Genomic DNA, 21021 nt, shown 5'->3' with positions numbered 1-21021 from the left:
ACCTCACTCATGTATCAAAACTACACTGAGAGTCATTTGATTCAGGACAAAAATGACAGTGAAGTAGGGAAAATTCAATAACGGTGCGTGGTCAGTTTGAGGCTAAACGTAAAAAGAAAAAATAATGTTGACCTTCATCTTGCATCAAATGAACAAAAAACCAGTTTCAAGATTGACTGTAGATCTAAATGTGAAAGGTCAAATAATAAAGCTAGAAGAAAACATAGGAGAATATCTTCACGCCTTGAGATAGGAAAAGATTCCTTAAATAAAACACAAAAAGCACCAACCATAAAGGGAAATAAAGATATATAGGACCACAGTGGAATAATGTCTGATCAATAAAAAAATAACATTAGGAGTGATAAGACACCTACACAGTAAGAGAAGATATGTGTAATACATGTATGTAACCAAGGACTTGTTTCCAGAATATAAAAAGAACTTCTACAAATTAAAGAGAAAAATATAAATAACCCCCAAAATAAATGGGAGAAAACATCAATGCTTTATGAAAGAGGATATTTGAAAGTCTAATAACTCATCAAAAAATGTAAACTAAAAATAAAATTTGACACAACTATTAGGTGGTTAGAATAAAAAGAGAGACAAGACTAAGTGCTAACAGATGGAACGCTTATGTACTGCTGGGGCGAAACTGGTGTAAGTGCTTTGGAAAACTGTTCAGCAGTATGAACTAAAACAGAACATATGCATAGCCTACGACCCTGCAACTCTACTGTCAGTTCAGTTCAGGTCAGTTCAGTCGCTCAGTCGTGTCCGACTCTTTGCGACCCCATGAATCGCAGCATGTCAGGCCTCCCTGTCCATCACCAACTCCCAGAGTTCACTCAGACTCACGTCTATCGAGTCAGTGATGCCATCCAGCCATCTCATCTTCTGTCGTCCCCTTCTCCTCCTGCCCCCAATCCCTCCCAGCATCAGAGTCTTTTCCAAGGAGTCAACTTACTGTAGATACATACAAATTAGAAATGTGTACATATGTTCACTAAGAAGCATGCATAAGAATGTTGATAGCATTACTATTCTTTTTTCTTTAGTTAAAAGTTAAATTTTTAACTTACATATAGAAAAGATCATTCTTTGCAGGATACACATACAAGGTTTTGACAAATGCATAAAGTCACGTATTAACTACCACACTCATGAAAAAGGACAGTCCTATGTAGCAACAGTATGCTAAATAGCCAGAAAGTAGAAACAAATGAAATGTCCATCTACAACAGAATAGATAATTGTGGCATGTAATGGAATATCATATAGTAATGAGGATTAATGAAAAATAACTACAGGTAACCACATGGATGATTTTTAAAAACATCATGCTGAGCTAAAAGTATGTAGATACAAATGACAACGTATTATATTATTACATTTATATAAATTTAAAAATAGGGAAACTAATGAGTAAACTTCCAGATTTCAAGCTGGTTTTAGAAAAGGCAGAGGAACCAGAGATCAAATTGCCAACATCCACTGGATCATTGAAAAAGCAAGAGAGTTCCAGAAAAACATCTATTTCTGCTTTACTGACTATGCCAAAGGCTTTGACCGCGTGGATCACCACAAACTGTTCAAAATTCTGAAAGAGATGGGAATACCAGACCACCTGACGTGCCTCTTGAGAAACCTGTATGCAGGTCAGGAAGCAACAGTTAGAACTGGACATGGAACAACAGACTGGTTCCAAATAGGAAAAGGAGAACGTCAAGGCTGTATATTGTCACCCTGCTTATTTAACTTATATGCAGTTCACATCATGAGAAACGCCGGGCTGGAAGATGCACAAGCTGGAATCAAGATTTCTGGGAGAAATATTAATAACCTCAGATATGCAGATGACACCACTCTTATGGCAGAAAGTGAAGAGGAACTAAAAAGCCTCTTGAAGAAAGTGAAAGAGGATGGCGAAAAAGTTGGCTTAAAGCTCAACATTCAGAAAACTAAGATCATGGCATCTGGTCCCATCACTTCAGGGGAAACAGATGGGGAAACAGTGGAAACACTGTCAGACTTTATTTTTCTGGGATCCAAAATCACTGCAGATAGTGATTGCAGCCATGAAATTAAAAGATGCTTACTCCTTAGAAGGAAAGTTATGACCAACCTAGATAGCATACTCAAAAGCAGAGACATTAATTTGCCAACAAGGTCCATCTAGTCAAGGCTATGGCTTTTCCAGTGGTCATGTACAGATGTGAGAGTTGGACTGTGAAGAAAGCTGAGCGCCGAAGAATTGATGCTTTTGAACTGTGGTGTTGGAGAAGACTCTTGAGAGTCCCTTGGACTGCAAGGAGATCCAACCAGTCCATTCTAAAAGAGATCAGCCCTGGGTGTTCTTTGGAAGGAATGATGCTAAAGCTGAAACTCCAGTACTTTGGCCACCTCATGCAAAGAGTTGACTCATTGGAAAAGACTGATGCTGGGAGGGATTGGGGGCAGGAGGAAAAGGGGACGACAGAGGATGAGATGGCTGGATGGCATCACCGACTCGATGCACATGAGTTTGGGTGAACTCCAGGAGTTGGTGATAGACAGGGAGGCCTGGCGTGCTGCAATTCATGGGGTCGCAAGGAGTCGGACACGACTGAGCAACTGAACTGAACTGAACGTATGGTATTAAAAATGAGGATAAAGTTATCCTTGAGGTGGGTATGACTAGGAAGGGCCCAGCAGGCTTTTGGGATTCTGGAAGTGGTCTACTTTTGATGTGTTAACTGTAAAGAATCACTAAGCTGCACATTTATGATTTATGTACCTCAATCAGTTCAGTGCAGTCACTCAGTCGTGTCCAATTCTTGGTCTGCAGCACGCCAGGCCTCCCTGTCCATGTACCTCAATATACTTGACCAAGAAACCACAGAGAAATACCATGTGTCATCTTTAGATTAGGCAAAAATCCTAAAGTTTGACATTACTGTCCGTTGGCAAGGTTCCTGGACCTTTCAAGGAGATCAAACCAATCAATCCTAAAGGAAATCAACCTTGAATATCCACTGAAAGGAATGATGCTGAAGCTGAAGCTCCAAAACTTTGGCCACATGATGGGAAGAGCCAACTCATTGGAAAAGACCCTGATGCTGGGAAAGATTGAGGACAGGAGGAGAAGGGGATGACAGAGGATGAGATGGTTGGATGGCATCACCAACTCAATGGACATGAGTTTGAGCAAACTCCAGGAGATAGTGAAGGACAGGAAAGCCTGGCATGCTGCGGTCCATGGGGTCAAAAAGAGTCAGACATGACTGAGTGACTGAACAATAACAACAAAGTTTTCCAGAAAACAAGAACTCAAAACATTGCTGGCGGTAACACAAAACTATAAAATCCTTACAAAGGGAAATTTAGCAATGTCTATCAAATGCATTTTCCCTTTGACCTAGCAGTCCCTCTCCCAGGAGTATATTCTAAAATATGCTAGCAAAAAGAGTGGAAACAAATCAAATGTCTACCAACTGATGAATGGATAAGTAAAATGTGGTATATCCATACAATAGAATGTTGTTCAGCCATAAAAGGAATAAAGTACTCATATATGCTACAACATAGCTGAACCTTGAAAACATTATGTTAAGAGAAAGACACCAATCTCAAATGACCACATAATGTACTATTCCATCTATACAAAATGATCAGAATAAATACAGAAAGTACATTTATGGTTGCCTAAGGCTTAAAACAGTATGAAAAGGCAAAAAGATAGAACGCTGAAAGATGAACTCCCCAGGTTGGTGGGTGTCCAGTATGCTACTGGAGATCAGTGGAGAAATAACTCCAGAAAGAATGAAGAGACAGAGCCAAAGCAAAAACAACACTCAGCTGTGGACGTGACTGGTGATAGAAGGAAAGTCTGATGCTGTAAAGAGCAATACTGCATAGGAACCTGGAATGTTAGGTCTATGAATCAAGGCAAATTGGAAGTGGTCAAACAGGAGATGGCAAGAGTAAACATTGACATTTTAGGAATCAGTGAACTAAAATGGATGGGAATGGGTGAATTTAATTCACATGACCATTATATCTACTACTCTGGGCAAGAACCCCTTAGACGAAATGGAGTAGTCATTATAGTCAACAAGAGTTTGAAATGCAGTACTTGGATGCAATCTCAAAAACAACAGAATGATCTCTGTTTGTTTTCAAGGCAAACCGTTCAATATCACAGTAATCCAAGTCTATGCCCCAACCAGTAACACTGAAGAAGCTGAAGTTAAATGGTTCTATGAAGACCCACAAGACCTTCTAGAACTAACACCCAAAAAAGATGTCCCTTTCATTATAGGGGACTGGAATGCAAAAGTAGGAAGTCAAGAAACACCTGGAGTAACACGCAAATTTGGCCTTGGAGTACAGAATGAAGCAGGGCAAAGGCTAATAGAGTTTTGCCAAGAGAATGCACTGGTCATAGCAAACTCCTTCTTCCAACAACATGAGAGAAGAATCTATACATGGACATCACCAGATGGCCAACACTGAAATCAGACTGATTATATTCTTTGCAGCCAAAGACGGAGAAGCTCTATACAGTTAGCAAAGACAAGACCGGAAGCTGACTGTGGCTCAGATCACGAACTCCTCATTGCCAAATTCAGACTGAAATTGAAGAAAGTAGGGAAAACCACTAGACCATTCAGGTATGACCTAAATCAAATCCCTTATGATTATACAGTGGAAGTGAGAAATAGATTTAAGGGCCTAGATCTGATAGAGTGCCTGATGAACTATGGATGGAGGTTTGTGACACTGTACAGGAGACAGGGATCAAGACAAGCCCCCAAAAAACAGAAATGCAAAAAAGCAAAATGGCTGTCTCAGGAGGCCTTTCAAATAACTGTGAAAAGGAGAGAAGCAAAAAGCAAAGGAGAAAAGGAAAGATATATCCACTTGAATGCAGAATTCCAAAGAATAGCAAGGAGAGATAAGAAAGCCTTCTTCAGTGATCAATGCAAAGAAATAGAGGAAAACAAGAGAATTGGAAATACCAGAGATCTCTTCAAGAAAATTAGAGATACCAAGGAACATTTCATGCAAAGATGGGCTCAATAAAAGACAGAAACAGTATGGACCTAACAGAAGCAGAAGATATTAAGAAGAGGTGGCAAGAATACACAGAAGAACTGTATAAAAAAGATCTTAATGGCACAGATAATCATGATGGTATGATCATTCCCCTACAGCCAGACATCCTGGATTGTGAAGTCAAGTGGTCCTTAGGAAGTATCACTACAAACAAAGCTAGTGGAGGTGATGGAATTTCAGCTGAGCTATTTCAAATCCTAAAAGGTGATACTGTGAAAGTGCTGCACTCAATATGCCAGCAAATTTGGAAAACTCAGCAGTGGCCACAGGACTGGAAAAGGGCAGTTTTCATTCCAATCCCAAAGAAAGGCAATGCCAAAGAATGCTCAAACTACTGCATAATTGCACTCATCTCACATGCTAGTAAAGTAATGCTCAAAATTCTCCAAGCCAGGCTTCAGCAATACATGAACCGTGAACTTCCAGATGTTCAAGCTGGTTATAAAAAAGGCAGAGGAACCAGAGATCAAATTGCCAACATCCGCTGGATTATTGAAAAAGCAAGAGAGTTCCAGAAAAACATCTATTTCTGCTTTATTGACTATGCCAAAGCCTTTGACTGTGTGGATCACCACAAACTGTTCAAAATTCTGAAAGAGATGGGAATACCAGACCACCTGACCTGCCTCTTGAGAAACCTGTATGCAAGTCAGGAAGCAACAGTTAGAACTGGACATGGAACAACAGACTGGTTCCAAATAGGAAAAGGAGAACGTCAAGGCTGTATATTGTCACCCTGCTTATTTAACTTATATGCAGAGTACATCATGAGAAACACTCGACTGGATGAAGCACAAGCTGGAATCAAGATTGCTGGGAGAAGTATCAATAACCTCAGATATGCAGATGACACCACCCTTATGGCAGAAAGTGAAGAAGAACTAAAGAGCCTCTTGATGAAAGTGGAAGAGGAGAGTGAAAAAGTTGGCTTAAAGCTCAACATTCAGAAAACTAAGATCATGGCATCCAGTCCATCACCACATGGCAAATAGATGGGGAAACAGTGGAAACAGTGGCTGATTTTAGTTTTGGGGGCTCCAAAATCACTGCAGATGGTGATTGCAGCCATGAAATTAAAAGATGCTTACTCCTTGGAAGGAAAGTTATGACCAACCTAGACACCATATTAAAAAGCAGAGACATTACTTTGCCAACAAAGGTCTGTCTAGTCAAGGCTATGGTTTTTCCAATAGTCATGTATGAATGTGAGAGTTGGATTATAAAGAAAGCTGAGTGTCAAAGAATTGATGCTTTTGAACTGTGGTGTTGGAGAAGACTCTTGAGAGTCCCTTGGACTGCAAGCAGATCCAACCAGTCCATCCTAAAGGAGATCAGTCCTGAGTGTTCATTGGAAGGACTGATGTTGAAGCTAAAACTCCAATACTTTGGCCACCTGATACAAAGAACTGACTCACTGGGAAAGACCCTGATTTTGGGAAAGACTGAAGACAGGAGAAGAGGATGACAGAGAATGAGATGGTTGGATGGCATCACCAACTCAATGGACATGAATCTGAGTAAACTCCAGGAGTTGGTGATGGACAGGGAGGCCTGGCGTGCTTCAGTCCATGGGATCGCAAAGAGTCAGACACGACTGAGTGACTGAACTGAACTAATTAATAGAGAACTTGCTACATAAACTATGATGCCTCTATAAAATATACTGAGTATTTTGCAGGTACAAAAAGGAATAAGAAGCATCTCCTTATATACATCTATGAAGTGATCTCCAGGATATACTTTTAAAAGAAAAAGGCAATGTGTCAAGTGTTTATGGTATGTTACATTTTGTGTAAAAAATGGAGTAGGGACAACATACGTACATATAACATACCTTTTTTATAGTTTTAACTTTGAAACTGTGTAATTTTACATAGTTTAAAAAGTAAATTAAAAACATTTTACAAATTTAAAACAAACTGATATAAAACTCTTAGAAGATAGCATAAGAGAAAACCTAGATGGTACTGGGTATAGCAATTACATTTTAGATACAACACCAAAGGCACAATTCATGAAAGAAATAACAGCTACACTGGACTTCATTAAAGTTTCAAAATCTGCTCTGTGAAAGACAATGTCAAGAGAATAAGACCACTCATAGACTAGAATATATCTGCAAAAAGACACATCTGATAAAAGACTGTTATCTGAAATACACAAAGAACTGTTAAAAGTCAACAATAAAAAGACAACCCAATTAAAACATGGGCCAAAGACCTTCATAGATACCTTATGAAAGACGGACAGATGGCAAAGAAGCATATGTCTTATAAGCTCTACATCATATGTTATTAGGGAAACGGAAATGAGAACAACAGTGAGATTCCACTACACACCTATTAGAATGACCAAAACCCAAACTGCTGACAACACTAAATGCGGAGAATTCCATGGACAGAGAAGCCTAGCAAGCTACCCCATGCGTCCATGGGGTCGCAAAGAGTCAGACACGACTGAGCGACTTTCATTAATTACTAATCCAAATGCTGACAAGGACATGGAACAGCAGGAACTCTCATTCGCTGCTAGTAATAATGTAAAATAGTAAGTCACTTTGGGAAGACAATTCTGTGGTTTCTTCCAAAACTGAACCATACTCTTATCATATGATCCAGCAATCATGCTCCTTTATATACACTCAAAGGAATTTAAAAGTTAAAGTCCACACATGGACATTTATAGCAGTTTTATTCATAATTGCCAAAATTTGGCAACAAACAACCAAGATGCTGTAACTATTAAATGGATAAACTGTGGTACATCCAGACAATGAAATATTTTTCAGCACTAAAAAGAAATGAGCCACAGAGTCATAAAAAGACATGGAGGAAACTTAAATGCATATTATTAAGTGAAAGAAGGCAATCTAAAGAGATGGAATCATCATGGAAAAGGAAAAACTATGGAATAGTGAAAAGACCAGTGGTTGCCAGGGGTTGGAGCAGGGAGAAGGATGACTAAGTGGAGCACAGAGGATTTTTAGGGCAGTGAAAATACACTGTACGATACTGTAACAGTGCATGCATGTCACTATACACGTGTCCAAGCCTACAGAATGTCCCACCAAGGGTGAACCTCAAGGTGAAGTATGAACTTTGTGTGATTATGAGGTGTCAGTGTAAGTTCATCTGTCATAATAAATATGCCACTCTGGTTGGCGGAGGTCCATAATGGGGGAGGCTCCGCGTGTGTTGAGAGCAGGGGGTATTTGGGAAATCTCTGCTCCTTCCTCTTAGTACTACTATTTATACCTAAAACTGCTCTAAAAAATCTGTCCTAAAAAATGAATTCCTATGTATGTCAAGTTGGTACCCAACCATACAAAGAATGATTTCAAGTAATTTTATTTATTTTTTTAAGATTTTTTTAATGTGGATCATTTTTTAAGTCTTTATTGAATTTGTTACAATATTGCTTCTGTTTTATATCGTTTTTTTGGCTGTGAGGCATGAGGGATCTTAGCTCCCCCACCAGGGGTCACACCCCGCCCCCTGCACTGGAAGCACCACCAGGGAAGACCCTCAAGTAATTTTAAAACACAGTATTTTGACTATATATATCTAATGGAATATATCATAAGGTTAAAGCAAATACATGGGAATTCCCTGGTGATCCAGTGGTTAGGATTCTGCACTCTTAATGCCAAAGGCCTGAGTTCAATCCTTGGTTGGGGAACTGAGATCCTGTAAGCCATGCAGTGTGGCCAAAAATAAAAAACACATATTCACACACACAAAAAGCTACTGCATTCAGTAGTCTTATTGGTAGTTATATTAGTCTTTGTTATTTTTGAAACTATTAAAAAGTGAATTATTTATTATAAAATGTTGTTAGAACAAAATTTAGCATATGAACAAAAATGCAAATATTTCTGGTTCAAGATGGCAGAGTAGAAGGATATGTGCTCCTCTCCTCTTGTGAGGGCACCCAAATCACAACCAGCTGTTGAGTAACTATCAACAGGACACTGGAAACTATCAAAAAAGATACCCTACATTCAAAGACAAGAAGCCACAGCGAGATGGTAGGAGGGGCACAATCATGATGAAATCAAATCCCATACCCTCTGGGTGGATGACCCACAAACTAGAGAACAATAACACCAAAGAAGCTCTCCCACTGCTGTGAACCCGCTGGGCTTCCCAGCCAATTCCTAAAGGGACTGCCAATTCCCAGATTCCCCAGGGAATCTGATCTTGAAGGCCAGCAGGACTGGATTACAAGACTTCCACAAGACTGGGGGAAACATGAGACTCCAGTCTTGGAGGGCACAAACAAAATTTTCCACATACCAAGACTCAGAGGAAAGGAGCTAGTGTTGGAGGGTCTCCTGTGGAGGAGGTGTGGGTCAGGAGGGGCTCACCACAGGCATGGGGGCACCCAGCCTGGAAGGTCCTCCTTGGGGTATACCCTCTTGGAGGTTGCCAGCACCCAACCATAGACCCAGAGGGTTGGGTCGCCTTAGGCCAAAAAAATACTAAGGAGGGAGCATAATCCCACCCACCAGCAGATAATTGGATTAAAGCTTTACTGAGCAAGGCCCTGCTCACCATAGCAAGACCCAGTTTCTCCACCACCAATCCCTCCCCCGAGGAAGCTTACACAAGCCTCTTAGCCTCCTCCATCAGAAGCCAGATAGAAGCAAGAAGAACCACAGTCCCACAGAGACTAAAACAAAAACCACATTACAGAAACTTAACCACCATGAAAAAGCAGAAAGTTATGTCCCAAATGAAGGGACAAGATAAAACCCTAGAAAAACAACTGAATGTGGAGAAGGAAATGGCAACCCACTCCAGTACTCTTGCCTGGAAAATCCCATGGATGGAGGAGCCTGGTAGGCTACAGTCCATGGGGTCACAAAGAGTCGGACACGACTGAGCAACTTCAAAAAAAAAAAAAAAAAGAAAAACAACTGAATGAAGTGAAGATAGGCAACCTTCCAGAAAAAGAATTCAGAAAAATGATAGTGAAGATCTTTCAAGATCTCAGAAAAAGAATGGAGGCAAAGATTGAGAAGATGCAAGAAATGTTTACCAAAGACTCAGAACTAAAGAACAAACAAACAGAGATGAATAATATACTAGAAGGAATCCATAGCAGAATAACTGGGACAGAAGAATGGATAGGGCTTCCCTGATAGCTCAGCTGATAAAGAATCCGCCTTCAATGCAGGAGATCCCGGTTCGATTCCTCGGTCGGGAAGATCTGCTGGAGAAGGGATAGGCTACCCACTCCAGTATTCTTGGGCTTCCCTTATGGCTCAGCTGGTAAAGAATCTGCCTGCAATGCGGGAGACCTGGGTTCAATCCCTAGGTTAGGAAGATCCCCTGGAGATGGGAAAGGCTACCCACTCCAGTATTCTGGCCTGGAGAATTCTATTGACTGTAAAGTCCATTGGGTCGCAAAGAGTTAGACACAGACTGGATGATTTTAACTTTCCCTTTCAAGAACGGATAAATGACCTGGGGGATAGAATGGTGAAAATCACTGCTACAGAACAGAATATAGAAAAAAGAATGAAAAGAAATGAAGACAGCCTAAGAGACCTCTGCGACAACAATAAACACACTAACATTTGCATTGTAGGGGTCCCAGAAGGAGAAAAGAGAAAGGACCTGAGAAAATATTTGAAGAGATAATAGCTGCAAACTTCCCTAACATGATAAAGGAAACAGTCAAGAAAGTCCAGGAAGCACAGACAGTCTCAGGCAGGGTAAACCCAAGAAGGAACACACTGAGACACATAATAATCAAACTTAGAAAAATTAAAGACAGAGCTGTGCTTAGTCGCTCAGTCGTGTGCAACTCTTTGCTACCCCATGAGGCTCCTCTGACCAAGGGGATTCTCCAGGCAAGAATACTGGAGTGGGTTGCCACACCCTCCTCCAAGGGAATCTTCCCAACCCAGGGATAGAACCCTGGTATCCCACATTGCAGGCGGATTCTTTACATCTGAGCCACCAGGGAAGCCCTAAAAAATATTAAAAGCAACAAGGGAAAAGGAAGGGAACTCCCATCAGGCTATATTCTGAACAGAAACTCTACAAGCAAGAGAATGGCATGATACATTAAAAATGATGAAAGGGAAGAACCTAAACCAAGAATACTTTATGAAGCAAGAATCCCCTTTAGATTTGATGGAGAAATCAAAAGCCTTCCAGACAAGCAAAAGTTAAGAGAATTTAGCACCATCAAACCAGCTTTACAACAAATGCTAAAGGAACTTCTCTAGGCAGGAAACAAGAGAAAATAAACCCAAAACAATTAAGGAAATGGTAAAAGGATCATATATATGGATAATTACCTTAAATGTAAATGGATTAAATGCCCTAATCAAAAGACATAGACCAGCTGAGCAGATGAAAACAGGTGGGTGTATGCATTTTCACTTACCACATCACTCTGCTTGACCCCCCAAATTGTATGTAGTTATTTTATATTGTTAGGTTAACAATGTTGCCATTATGGCTTGCAATTGTAATTGTCTTTTATTTTTTGTCTGGCTATTGATTATGAATATTGATAAACATCTTTCACTACTGTGATTACTCACAATACCATTGTATCGTGATCGGTCAACAGAAAAATAATAGAATTCTATATCACCAAAACTATCATTTAATAGAAGATCCTGGAATACTTTTTAAAATTCATATGCATACCAGAATTATCTTGGAATTTTTTGAAAAATACCAATGTCCAGTTGTTGCTTTTTTTCACCAGAGTTCCAGATATGTCTCTAATGAGCAGCCACGTTTAAACAACTGGACTATATGCGGGGCTTTTACTTTTACCTAGTTTGCTTCACTTCTCTACTTCATACTCAGTGCTCCCATTTCATTTAGCTTGTTTTCCAGTTTCTTCATCTCTCCTTTTATTTTTTTTTATATTCTTTCTCAAGCCTTTATCAAGCATAGTAGAAAAGTTCTTGTATACCTTTATATATATAATACGTATAACATATATATTTTAGAAAACTTGTAAATTTTTGCCTAACTAAAAAATTTAAGACATTTTGATTCCACTTGTTTGACTTAGTATGAATAGAATGTTATTTTTCTCATCTAAAAAAATAGATATGCAACAAGCAACAAAGGTAGCACAGGGAACTACCGTCAGTATCTTGTGATAATCTATAATGGAAAACAATTTCCAAAATAACATACGAATCACACACCAAAAAAGGAATTCTACTTTTTTTTTTTTTTTTTTGACTATAACAAGAATGCTTTATTATAGATTATTGAATGTATGAAATAACACTGATTGGAGTGACAAGAACAACTTTGTATTTCACCCTTAGCATTCATAACTTATTTTTAAGTTCATGGCTTTTATATGTGTGTGTGTGTGTATGTGTGTGTGTGTGTATATATATATATATATACACTTTTAGTGTAATGTGGAAAATTCTAAGTATTTGTTAAATCTGAGGTTATTACATGGCAGCCATTATAGTTTCTAAGTAAGCTAGAAATTTTTAAGAATTTAATTTATTGTTAGAAAAATTTGTGCATATACTTTATTGAACACCTTTGGTATGCACTTTTGATGATTTTCTTTTGTTTTGTCATATCTTTTGTAATGGTGTTTTACATTTTTTAAATTATAATGGTAAAGTTATAGAGACAACTGAAAGCAAAGAGAGATTTTAGCCTGCTCATGAATAGCTAGACTGACATTCGTGTGTAATGAGCTATCTACTACTTTTTGAAATTTAGCAACGTTTATCTTTTTGCCAGCTTTTCTAAATGTCCTATGGACATCTAATAATGAAATATGAGATATAAAATTTTAAATATATTTGTATGTGATATAAAAATAATATAAATTAATAGAAATAGAAATCTATTATATTTAAATTATTAATGACATCATTCAAGATGCTCCTATTCTTATTTTTTATGCACTTGATAAAATATTCTCAGAAAAATGTTAACACGTCTCACTATGATTATGTATTTTTTCTTTCCCTTATATTTCTTCTGATTTTTGCTTTGTTTCTTTGTTGTTAGGTGTCTAATGGTTTATGATGTCTATCTTCTTTGTCATTAAAAATATTCATCTTTGTTTCACTTAAAAATAAATTAATTTTAAAAATGCAAATTGTAAATCTAAAAAGTTACTCAAAATCCTTTTTTTCAATTTGAGAAATTCAAGATGTTATCATGAATTATTTTTATCTTTCTTAAAAAATATTTTTTCCCTAGAACTGAAAAGGCTTTAAAGCAGTGACGACCCAATGAATACAATTCTTCCCAGACTATTGTCTCTAACTAAATATTCATAACATTTCTCACTAAAAAGAATCAGGTTCCTTGGAGGAATGTCTGATTCCAGGTATGAGGTAAGGATAAAAAAGAAGAGAGTAAGAGAAGCCTGATTTGTTCTGTACAAAAACAGAAAGATTACTGGGATCTTGTCTAAAGGACACAGGTGATATTGAAAGGCTCTCACTGGCCAAAGATGGGGACAACTGAACGTCAGAAAGAATAATGACTGCAATGGTGTCGTGTACTTGACACTACACAACAAATACATCTTATAAGAACACATCAACATTGGACGTAAAGAACGTAAAAGCACATGAAAAATGAACAATGAATGTAAAATAGTAAATCAACCAGGAAATGTTCAACGGTTTGTTAAAAAGTTAAATCCTCACCTACCATTCCATCCAACTATTCCGTTCCTAGCCAAGAGAGATAAAAGCACATGACCTCACAGTAACTTGTATATGAATTTTTATAGCAGCATTACTTGCAATAGCCAAAAAATGGAAATAAAATGAACATTAACAAGTGAGTAGATAACAAGTTGTGATCTACTTACACATGGAATGTTACTCAATAATCAAAAGAATGAACTGGGCTTCCCTGGTGGCTCAGTGGTAAGGAATCTGCCTATCAGTGAAGGAGACAAGGGTTTGATCCCTGATCTGGGAAGATCCCACATGCCACAGAGCACAGCAATAAAGACCCAGCACGGCTATAAATACTAAATAAATAAACTAAATAGAATAAATAAAAGGAATGAACTATCGACAAACTCAACAGCATGGATGAATCTCAAAATAATTATGCTGAACAAAAGAAGCCACTAAAAACTAGTACATACTTCACGATTTCACTTAGAAAACATAGAAAATGCAAACCGATCTATACTGACAGAACATCACTGCCTGGGGATGGAAGGGGAAAGGGCAGGGAGATCAACAATAGGTTTGAGGGAATGGATAGGTTATTATCTTGACTGTGCTGATGGTTGCATGGACATATACATATACCCAAACATACCAAACTGTAGATTTTATATATGTACAGTCTATTCTCCCTCAATTACACCTTAATAATGATGTAAAAAGTACATGGATTTGAAACGATAAACTGCCTTCACTTTTCCCCACCCAAAAGAAATCTCTTCAGAGATTATTAGGGTGTCAATTTATAAATCTTAAATTTGCTAAATAAAGGTAAAGAATTCAGTATATCCTGACATTCCTGTACACACTGTTTTTCAAAGTAATCAAATATTAATAGTTAGTGAAAGAAAGTTCTCTGTAAAGTTTTCTCTATAGAAAATCACAACTAATAAATGCAACAGGAAAAAAGAGCTATAAAATCTCTATTTTCCATCTTACACTGAAATAATAGATCTACAAACAACTATCATCAACGGTTCCTAAACCACGAGGTGAGAGGTAGATGAGGAACTTATCACAACTAACAAGTCAGGCCAACATCATCTGAATCCACTGGGTAATCTCAACCAAAGGAATCTTATGCGCCTCCTATTATTACTATTCATGAAGTATTCTTACCAAGAAAACGAACAAATGAATCAAATCAAGTCTTTAACTACCAAATTAAATGAAACATCTTAAATAATACCTCGAGGATCCAATCAGCCAAAATACAAAATATGGGAAATTCTTTAGAAGAAATAATCCAGTTTCTACAAAGAATAAATTACCTATAAAAGAGTGTGGGATTGGGGATTGTTTAAAATTAGAGAGCCTTATTTTTTAAAGTTTTTCTTTAAAAAAAAAAACAAAACGCTATTTATTTGGGGTTTTTTTGGCTGTGCTGGGCCTCTGCTGCTGTGTGTGGACTTGCTCTAGCTGCAGTGAGCAGGAGCACTCTCCAGTTGCAGTGCACAGGCTTCTCATGCTGTGGCTTCTATTACTGCACAGCAAGGGCTCTAGGCTCATGGGCTTCAGTAGTGATGGTGCACAGGCTAAGCTGCCCCGTGTCGTGTGGAATCTTCCTGGACCAGGGATCAAACCTGTGTCCACTGCATTGGCAGGTAGATTCTTAACCACCAGACCACCAGGGAAACCCTTAAAGAGTTTTAAAAGGCAATATCCCCAAATATAAAGTGTGGAGCTCTTTGCAGCCAAACTGAACTGTCAAAAAAAATATTTTAGAGACAACTCGGGAAAATTAAATATGAAATAAGTGTTAGATGATATTAAGGAATCCCTATGAATTCTATTAATTGTGATAATAGTATTGTGGAGTCTTTTCCTTTCTTCTCAATCTTCATTAATGACACATAATACAGAAGTATTTACAGATGGAATCATATGGTATCTGCTATTTGCTTTCAAGTATTACAGCGTGTGCATACACACACACACTCACAAAGTGGCAGAAGAAAGGTAGAAAAAGAACAGTGAATTGTTGATAATTGTGAAAGTTAGATCTTGGGTGGATGGGGGCTCATTACACTATTCTCTCATTACACTATTTAGTGTATGTCTGAAAATTTCCATCATGAAAAGTTTCTAATTTTTAATTAAAAGGTGATCTGGACCCATTGATACATTGGAAATAATAGGACCCAAAGCAACTAACCTCTGTCCTGAAGCGAGGGCAATAGGAGACTGTCCATTGGGCGGCCGAGGCTCCTCACAGGTCTTCATCTCCACCTCTACCTTATCCAGACACTGAAATAAAAGCCATGGAGACCTAAGCATCTGCACAAAGCCGCACACAGCACAGACTGTCTTATCCGTCTCTGGGCTTCAGCACCCAGTTGAGTGCCGTGTCCACGGTGGACCAACAATAAATGTTAGTCAAACGAATGAACAAACTAACTAAAACACAAAGAGAGGCCTCATCTTCCCCCTTCCATTTCTATTAACAGCAGAACTCCATGACAAGCATGGGATTAGCTCACAGCAGAAAATGAAAACATAAGTCCAAGTTACAGAGATATTACTATTCCTGGGGATTCCAGTCCTTGAGATATATATAGATATAGACATATATATAGATATAGATATAGATAGATAGATAGATAGATAGATAGATATATCAGTTCCTGAAGGGCTTTTAGCTGAGAATCACCCAACAGTCAATGTGAATAAATTTCTAATAATTCCTCCAACAGGAATCCAAAGGAAATGTAAAGATAGAAGCTGGACAGCAAAACTTGTTATAAAAAAACAAAATTCAAAGCAAAACCAACTCAGGACTTGTGTCTCAGAGCTACTTGCTCTACTGCACAGCAGTTCTAGAAAAAACCCAGACAACAGTCACCCCATCTCACGGAGGAGCTCACAAGCCAGATGGAAGCACCCACACTCCCAGAAAGGACAGCCTATCAAACTCCTCCCCATCTTCTCTCAGCTCCTTTAAAACCTTACCCCCTACCTCCCCCATTTGATTACTTGCAATCAAGAAAGGCCATTACCAAGCAAATTGGGTGTGTCTTCAGCTTTGTCCACTGGATCTGAAAGAGGAAAGCAAAGACTCAGGGCTATGGGAGGCAGCCCTCACGGGGTCAGGCCTGCTGGCCAAAGAGAGCAGCAGCCCTCTGACTACATTCTCACCCGGATCGAGGCCCTGTTGCAGTAGACCCGAGTGATGGCTAGCCAGGTGGGGAGCTCCAGCACATTCTGTAGAACCTCTTCATCCAGCTCCAGGTTGGTCAGCTGACCCTCCCCTTTCAGGGTGCTCAAATTGATTTTGTCCGGGGAAAGATTTTTAGTGAACCTGAAAAGAGTGATGGTAAGCAGCTATTATTTCCATGGAAACCTGCAAATGAGCATTATAACCAAATAACACGTCTCGATATGGAGAAATGAGAAAGTTAAAGAACAAATGTGGACTAACAACCACACTAACTCCAGACAGCATAAGGTGTTAGGTGAGACATATTCTGTCACAATCGCATCGTCTTTCTACTCAAGAACCTACGATAACAATTCTGGAGAAACTGTTATAGCATCAGCAATATAGACTTTGATATAATTCCCATTGGAGAAGGCAATTGCACCCCACTCCAGTACTCTTGCCTGGAAAATCCCATGGACGGAGGAGCCTGGTAGGCTGCAGTTCATGGGGTTGCTAAGAGTTGGACATGACTGAGCGACTTCACTTTGACTTTTCACTTTCATGCATTGGAGAAGGAAATGGCAACCCACTCCAGCGTTCTTGCCTGGAGAATCCCAGGGACAGGGGAGCCTGGTGGGCTGCCGTCTATGGGGTCGCAGAGTCGGACACGACTGAAGCGACTTAGCAGCAGCAGCAGCATAATTCCCATATAAAACCAGAACATCCAGATAGCAACTTAACAGCTCATGGTTTAGTTGGTAAGTTGTATCTGACTCTTCTTGCAACCCCATGGACTGCCGCCTGCCAGGCTCCTCTGTCCATAGAACTTCCCAGGCTAGAATACTGGAGTGGGTTGCCATTTCCTTCTCCAGGGGATCTTCCTAACCCAGGGATCAAACCTGGGCCTCCAGGATTGCAAGCATTCTTTACCAACTGAGCCACCAAGGAAGCCCTTGAATAACATTAAAAACAAAACTATAAGATAAAGCATCCTCATAAACCCCATATACAAGCAGGAGGGGAAAAAACATTAACAGCCACAAGACATGAGTGCTATAAGCAGTTGTGCAGATCATCAAAGAGGAAAACAACAGGACATCAGAGAAATCAGAGAACAGAAGCACCCCAAGATGACCAAGTACTCCGTGAAGAGCAACGTGGGCCAATTTGAGAAAAGCAATGGAAGCTGAAGGGGTTTTGGGCCAAAGGTCCAAATGAGACGAAGCAATCTAACCCTATAAACTCATGGAATTCACCAAGGCTCCTTTCTAAGATGGGTCCCCACACTGAGAAAAACTTTTGGGAGAGGAATCCAAACTGAGCAAGACAGAAATGAAAAAAACAGATAGTCCAAATAAAAGTTGGGCAGGGGGGCGGTGAGTTAGGGAGGGTAACAGACCAGGAGGTATCAGAAAGCAAGCCATTATATTTTTAAACTCTATTTGAAACAACAGAAGAGGGAATTCTATGAGGTTAGGATATAAAACAGTAACAGATTAATTACTGGCTTGTTAAGTAGGGTAAAGCAAAACCCCAATCCTTACCCCATATACCTTTACTGATGTGGAAAAAGAACACAACCACTTAGGGCCTTGCCAAAGGGACTCAACCTGAATGTCATCACACCACTGGGTCCTGTTGCTCATTTGCAGGAAATACAAAGGAAAACTGCTGAACTGTACCCTAAGTGTGCAATCAGCAGAATCCAGGCCATGGGAAACTACACGTCAAGGGGCTGCACATAAACAATTCACACAGGCCTGTCCTCTCACTGTCACACACTGAATCCCTTCAACATCCTGCCAACGACACCAACTGTATTGCCAATCCTATTCCGGATGCCAACTGTCTTGCTGTTCATACTGTTCGCTGAACCCAGGGCAGGCAAGGCACAAGCTAAGAGGCTGGAAGAAGACTCAAGGAGCTGTAGGAACTGCAGACACGTTTATCCTCTCCTGACTGGCATGGCAGCCATAATGCAGCCTCTCTCCTGGCTGACGCAGCAGCAGCCATAACATAACCATAACGTAGCCATAACTTCATATAACGTAACTATGATGCCACTCCAATGTAGAACCAATGCAGTGGCAGCCAGGGCTTTCACGGTGAGGCTCATACAGGCTACTGCATCAAGTAGCCCGTGACCAAGCGAGCACCTCGTGACATGCATGCGCAGCACCGTAAGTGACCTCAGCTGTTACACAGCCCTGCGGAGTCACTGTTGACAGCACATGGGGTGAGAGGGGTGAGAGCGTGCGGTGAGGGGGCGAGAGCCTGGGGTGAGAGGGGTGACAGCGTGCGGTGAGGGGGCGAGAGCCTGGGGTGAGAGGGGTGAGAGGGGGTGAGGGGGGTGAGAGCCTGGGGTGAGAGGAGTGAGGGGGGTGAGAGCCTGGGGTGAGAGGGGTGAGGGGGGTGAGAGCCTGGGGTGAGAGCGTGGGGTGAGAGAGGGTGAGAGCCTGGGCCAAGAGCCTGACCAGTGCCATCCTGTTAATTTCCCCACACACGCTGTCTCCAGCCCTTGCGCCTATGCTCTTGCCACTCACCCCTCTTCCTGGAGCACCTTCATCATGATTTGTCATTGAAGACTCAACTCTGACTTCTCACTGAGACCTTCTTTCCTTAACTGCTTCAATGTTAAACTTCATGTTAAATTCAAAGACTTAACCCTGACTTCTCACTGAGACCTTCTTTCCTTAACTACTTCAATGTTTAAACCTCATGTTAAAGTCCTACCTTCTACATCCCTAGAATCTGTAACACACATTTAGGTCACCATCAGAGAGGGTCTTGGGCATTCTCTAATTTTTCCGTATGTAACCACTGCTGTGCAATTCCGTGTTAAGCCCAGTGAGGTCAGGGGCGGAGTGTTAGCCGCCCCTCCTGATAACATGGTCACCTGACAGAATGCCGGCGTTCCTACACACCTTGTAGCCAACTGCCCCGCTGACTGACTACTCCTAGCTCCCTTCTCTCATCTGTTGGCTGGATCGGCTTCAGGCCCGTTCCTCACAGCACAACCCCGGCTCCTGTACGACAACCTGTCTGATGAATCTCACCGGTGTAAGTTCTCACTGCTGTTGCCTCTCACAGTCACTCTTTTCTCACCAATAATGAATTTCACTTCTCCCTCCATCTGTAACTATACTTAGCCCTTGCACATATCAGATGCTAATAGTTGAATTTATTGAGTTATATGTTATTTACCAACTTTTTTCCCACACATATTCTTTCCGTTTTACTAAGCTGTGTTTCAGTGTTTCTGGTTTCCCTTGAACCCTAAAATCATGACTGGCAAGAGTTTTATCTCTACACTTTTCTTCTACGGTGACTAACATGGTACTATGTAAAAGGGCTCTGTAACAGTTTTTTAAATGATAGTAAAAAAAATTAGAAGTTTAAAAACACACAGTACTGTATGATATTAAGAGACATATAGAAATGCACTGGCATGACAACAGCAAATTCTGGAAAGTGCTTGCCTGTGGGACATGGGGAGGGGTCCACAGGAAGTGCCACCTGTATGGTCAACGCTTATTTCTCCAGTTGGGAGGTAACTGCATGGCGCTTCATTATATTACTCTCTATACCTTTCTGTATGGCAAATATTTGACAATAAATCTACCTAAGATTTCTATCAGTGATATACTGCACATACGTACTGTTGGGAGAGCTACTCCTCCATGGGTCTCTCACATTCCTACGTCTTGCTGGGTAAGAAAAACACAAAACACATGACCCTGACCACTCCTTACCCAAGCCACTTCTCAGGGCTGTGTTAGAAAGAGCAGCTTTGAGGGATGATGCAGTGTTCCTCTCCAGTACGAAGAACGGGCTTGCTTACTATGTACTACGAAAGCAATGGATTCCCCAAACTCAGGGTCCCACTGCCATAGCACATATACAGGCCTCCGTCTGGGCCCGCTCATACCCCTCCCGTGGGACCTGCGGGGCACAAGGGGAACCAGCGCAAACCTATCTTTACACTGCTTGCAGGCCATGACTAATAAAGTCCTTTCTCTCTGACCCAGGAGTCTTGTGCTCTGCCAGCAACCACGAACTGCAGTGGGCTATTAGC

At 40.3% G+C, this 21021-nt stretch overlaps 1 protein-coding gene across 2 annotated transcripts in view; it reads right to left on the bottom strand.

Moving 5' to 3' along the window:
- Positions 1–21021, bottom strand: part of BLTP3A (bridge-like lipid transfer protein family member 3A) — a 72896-nt gene that overhangs the window by 34794 nt on the left and 17081 nt on the right. The window contains exons 2-4 of one of the 2 annotated variants that reach the window (XM_019985632.2): positions 16943–17105; positions 16804–16842; positions 15963–16054 (exon numbers count right to left, since the gene is read on the bottom strand). In XM_019985632.2, the coding sequence (XP_019841191.2) occupies positions 15963–16054; positions 16804–16842; positions 16943–17105 (294 nt within the window). Of the gene's footprint in view, positions 1–15962; positions 16055–16803; positions 16843–16942; positions 17106–21021 lie in introns of those variants that run through there. The other variant, XM_070777396.1, reaches the window with a different exon arrangement.

The sequence above is a fragment of the Bos indicus genome, chromosome 23 (genome assembly GCF_029378745.1).
Source record: "Bos indicus isolate NIAB-ARS_2022 breed Sahiwal x Tharparkar chromosome 23, NIAB-ARS_B.indTharparkar_mat_pri_1.0, whole genome shotgun sequence".
Lineage (NCBI taxonomy): Eukaryota > Metazoa > Chordata > Mammalia > Artiodactyla > Bovidae > Bos > Bos indicus.
This window is presented reverse-complemented; position numbering and strand designations above follow the sequence as displayed.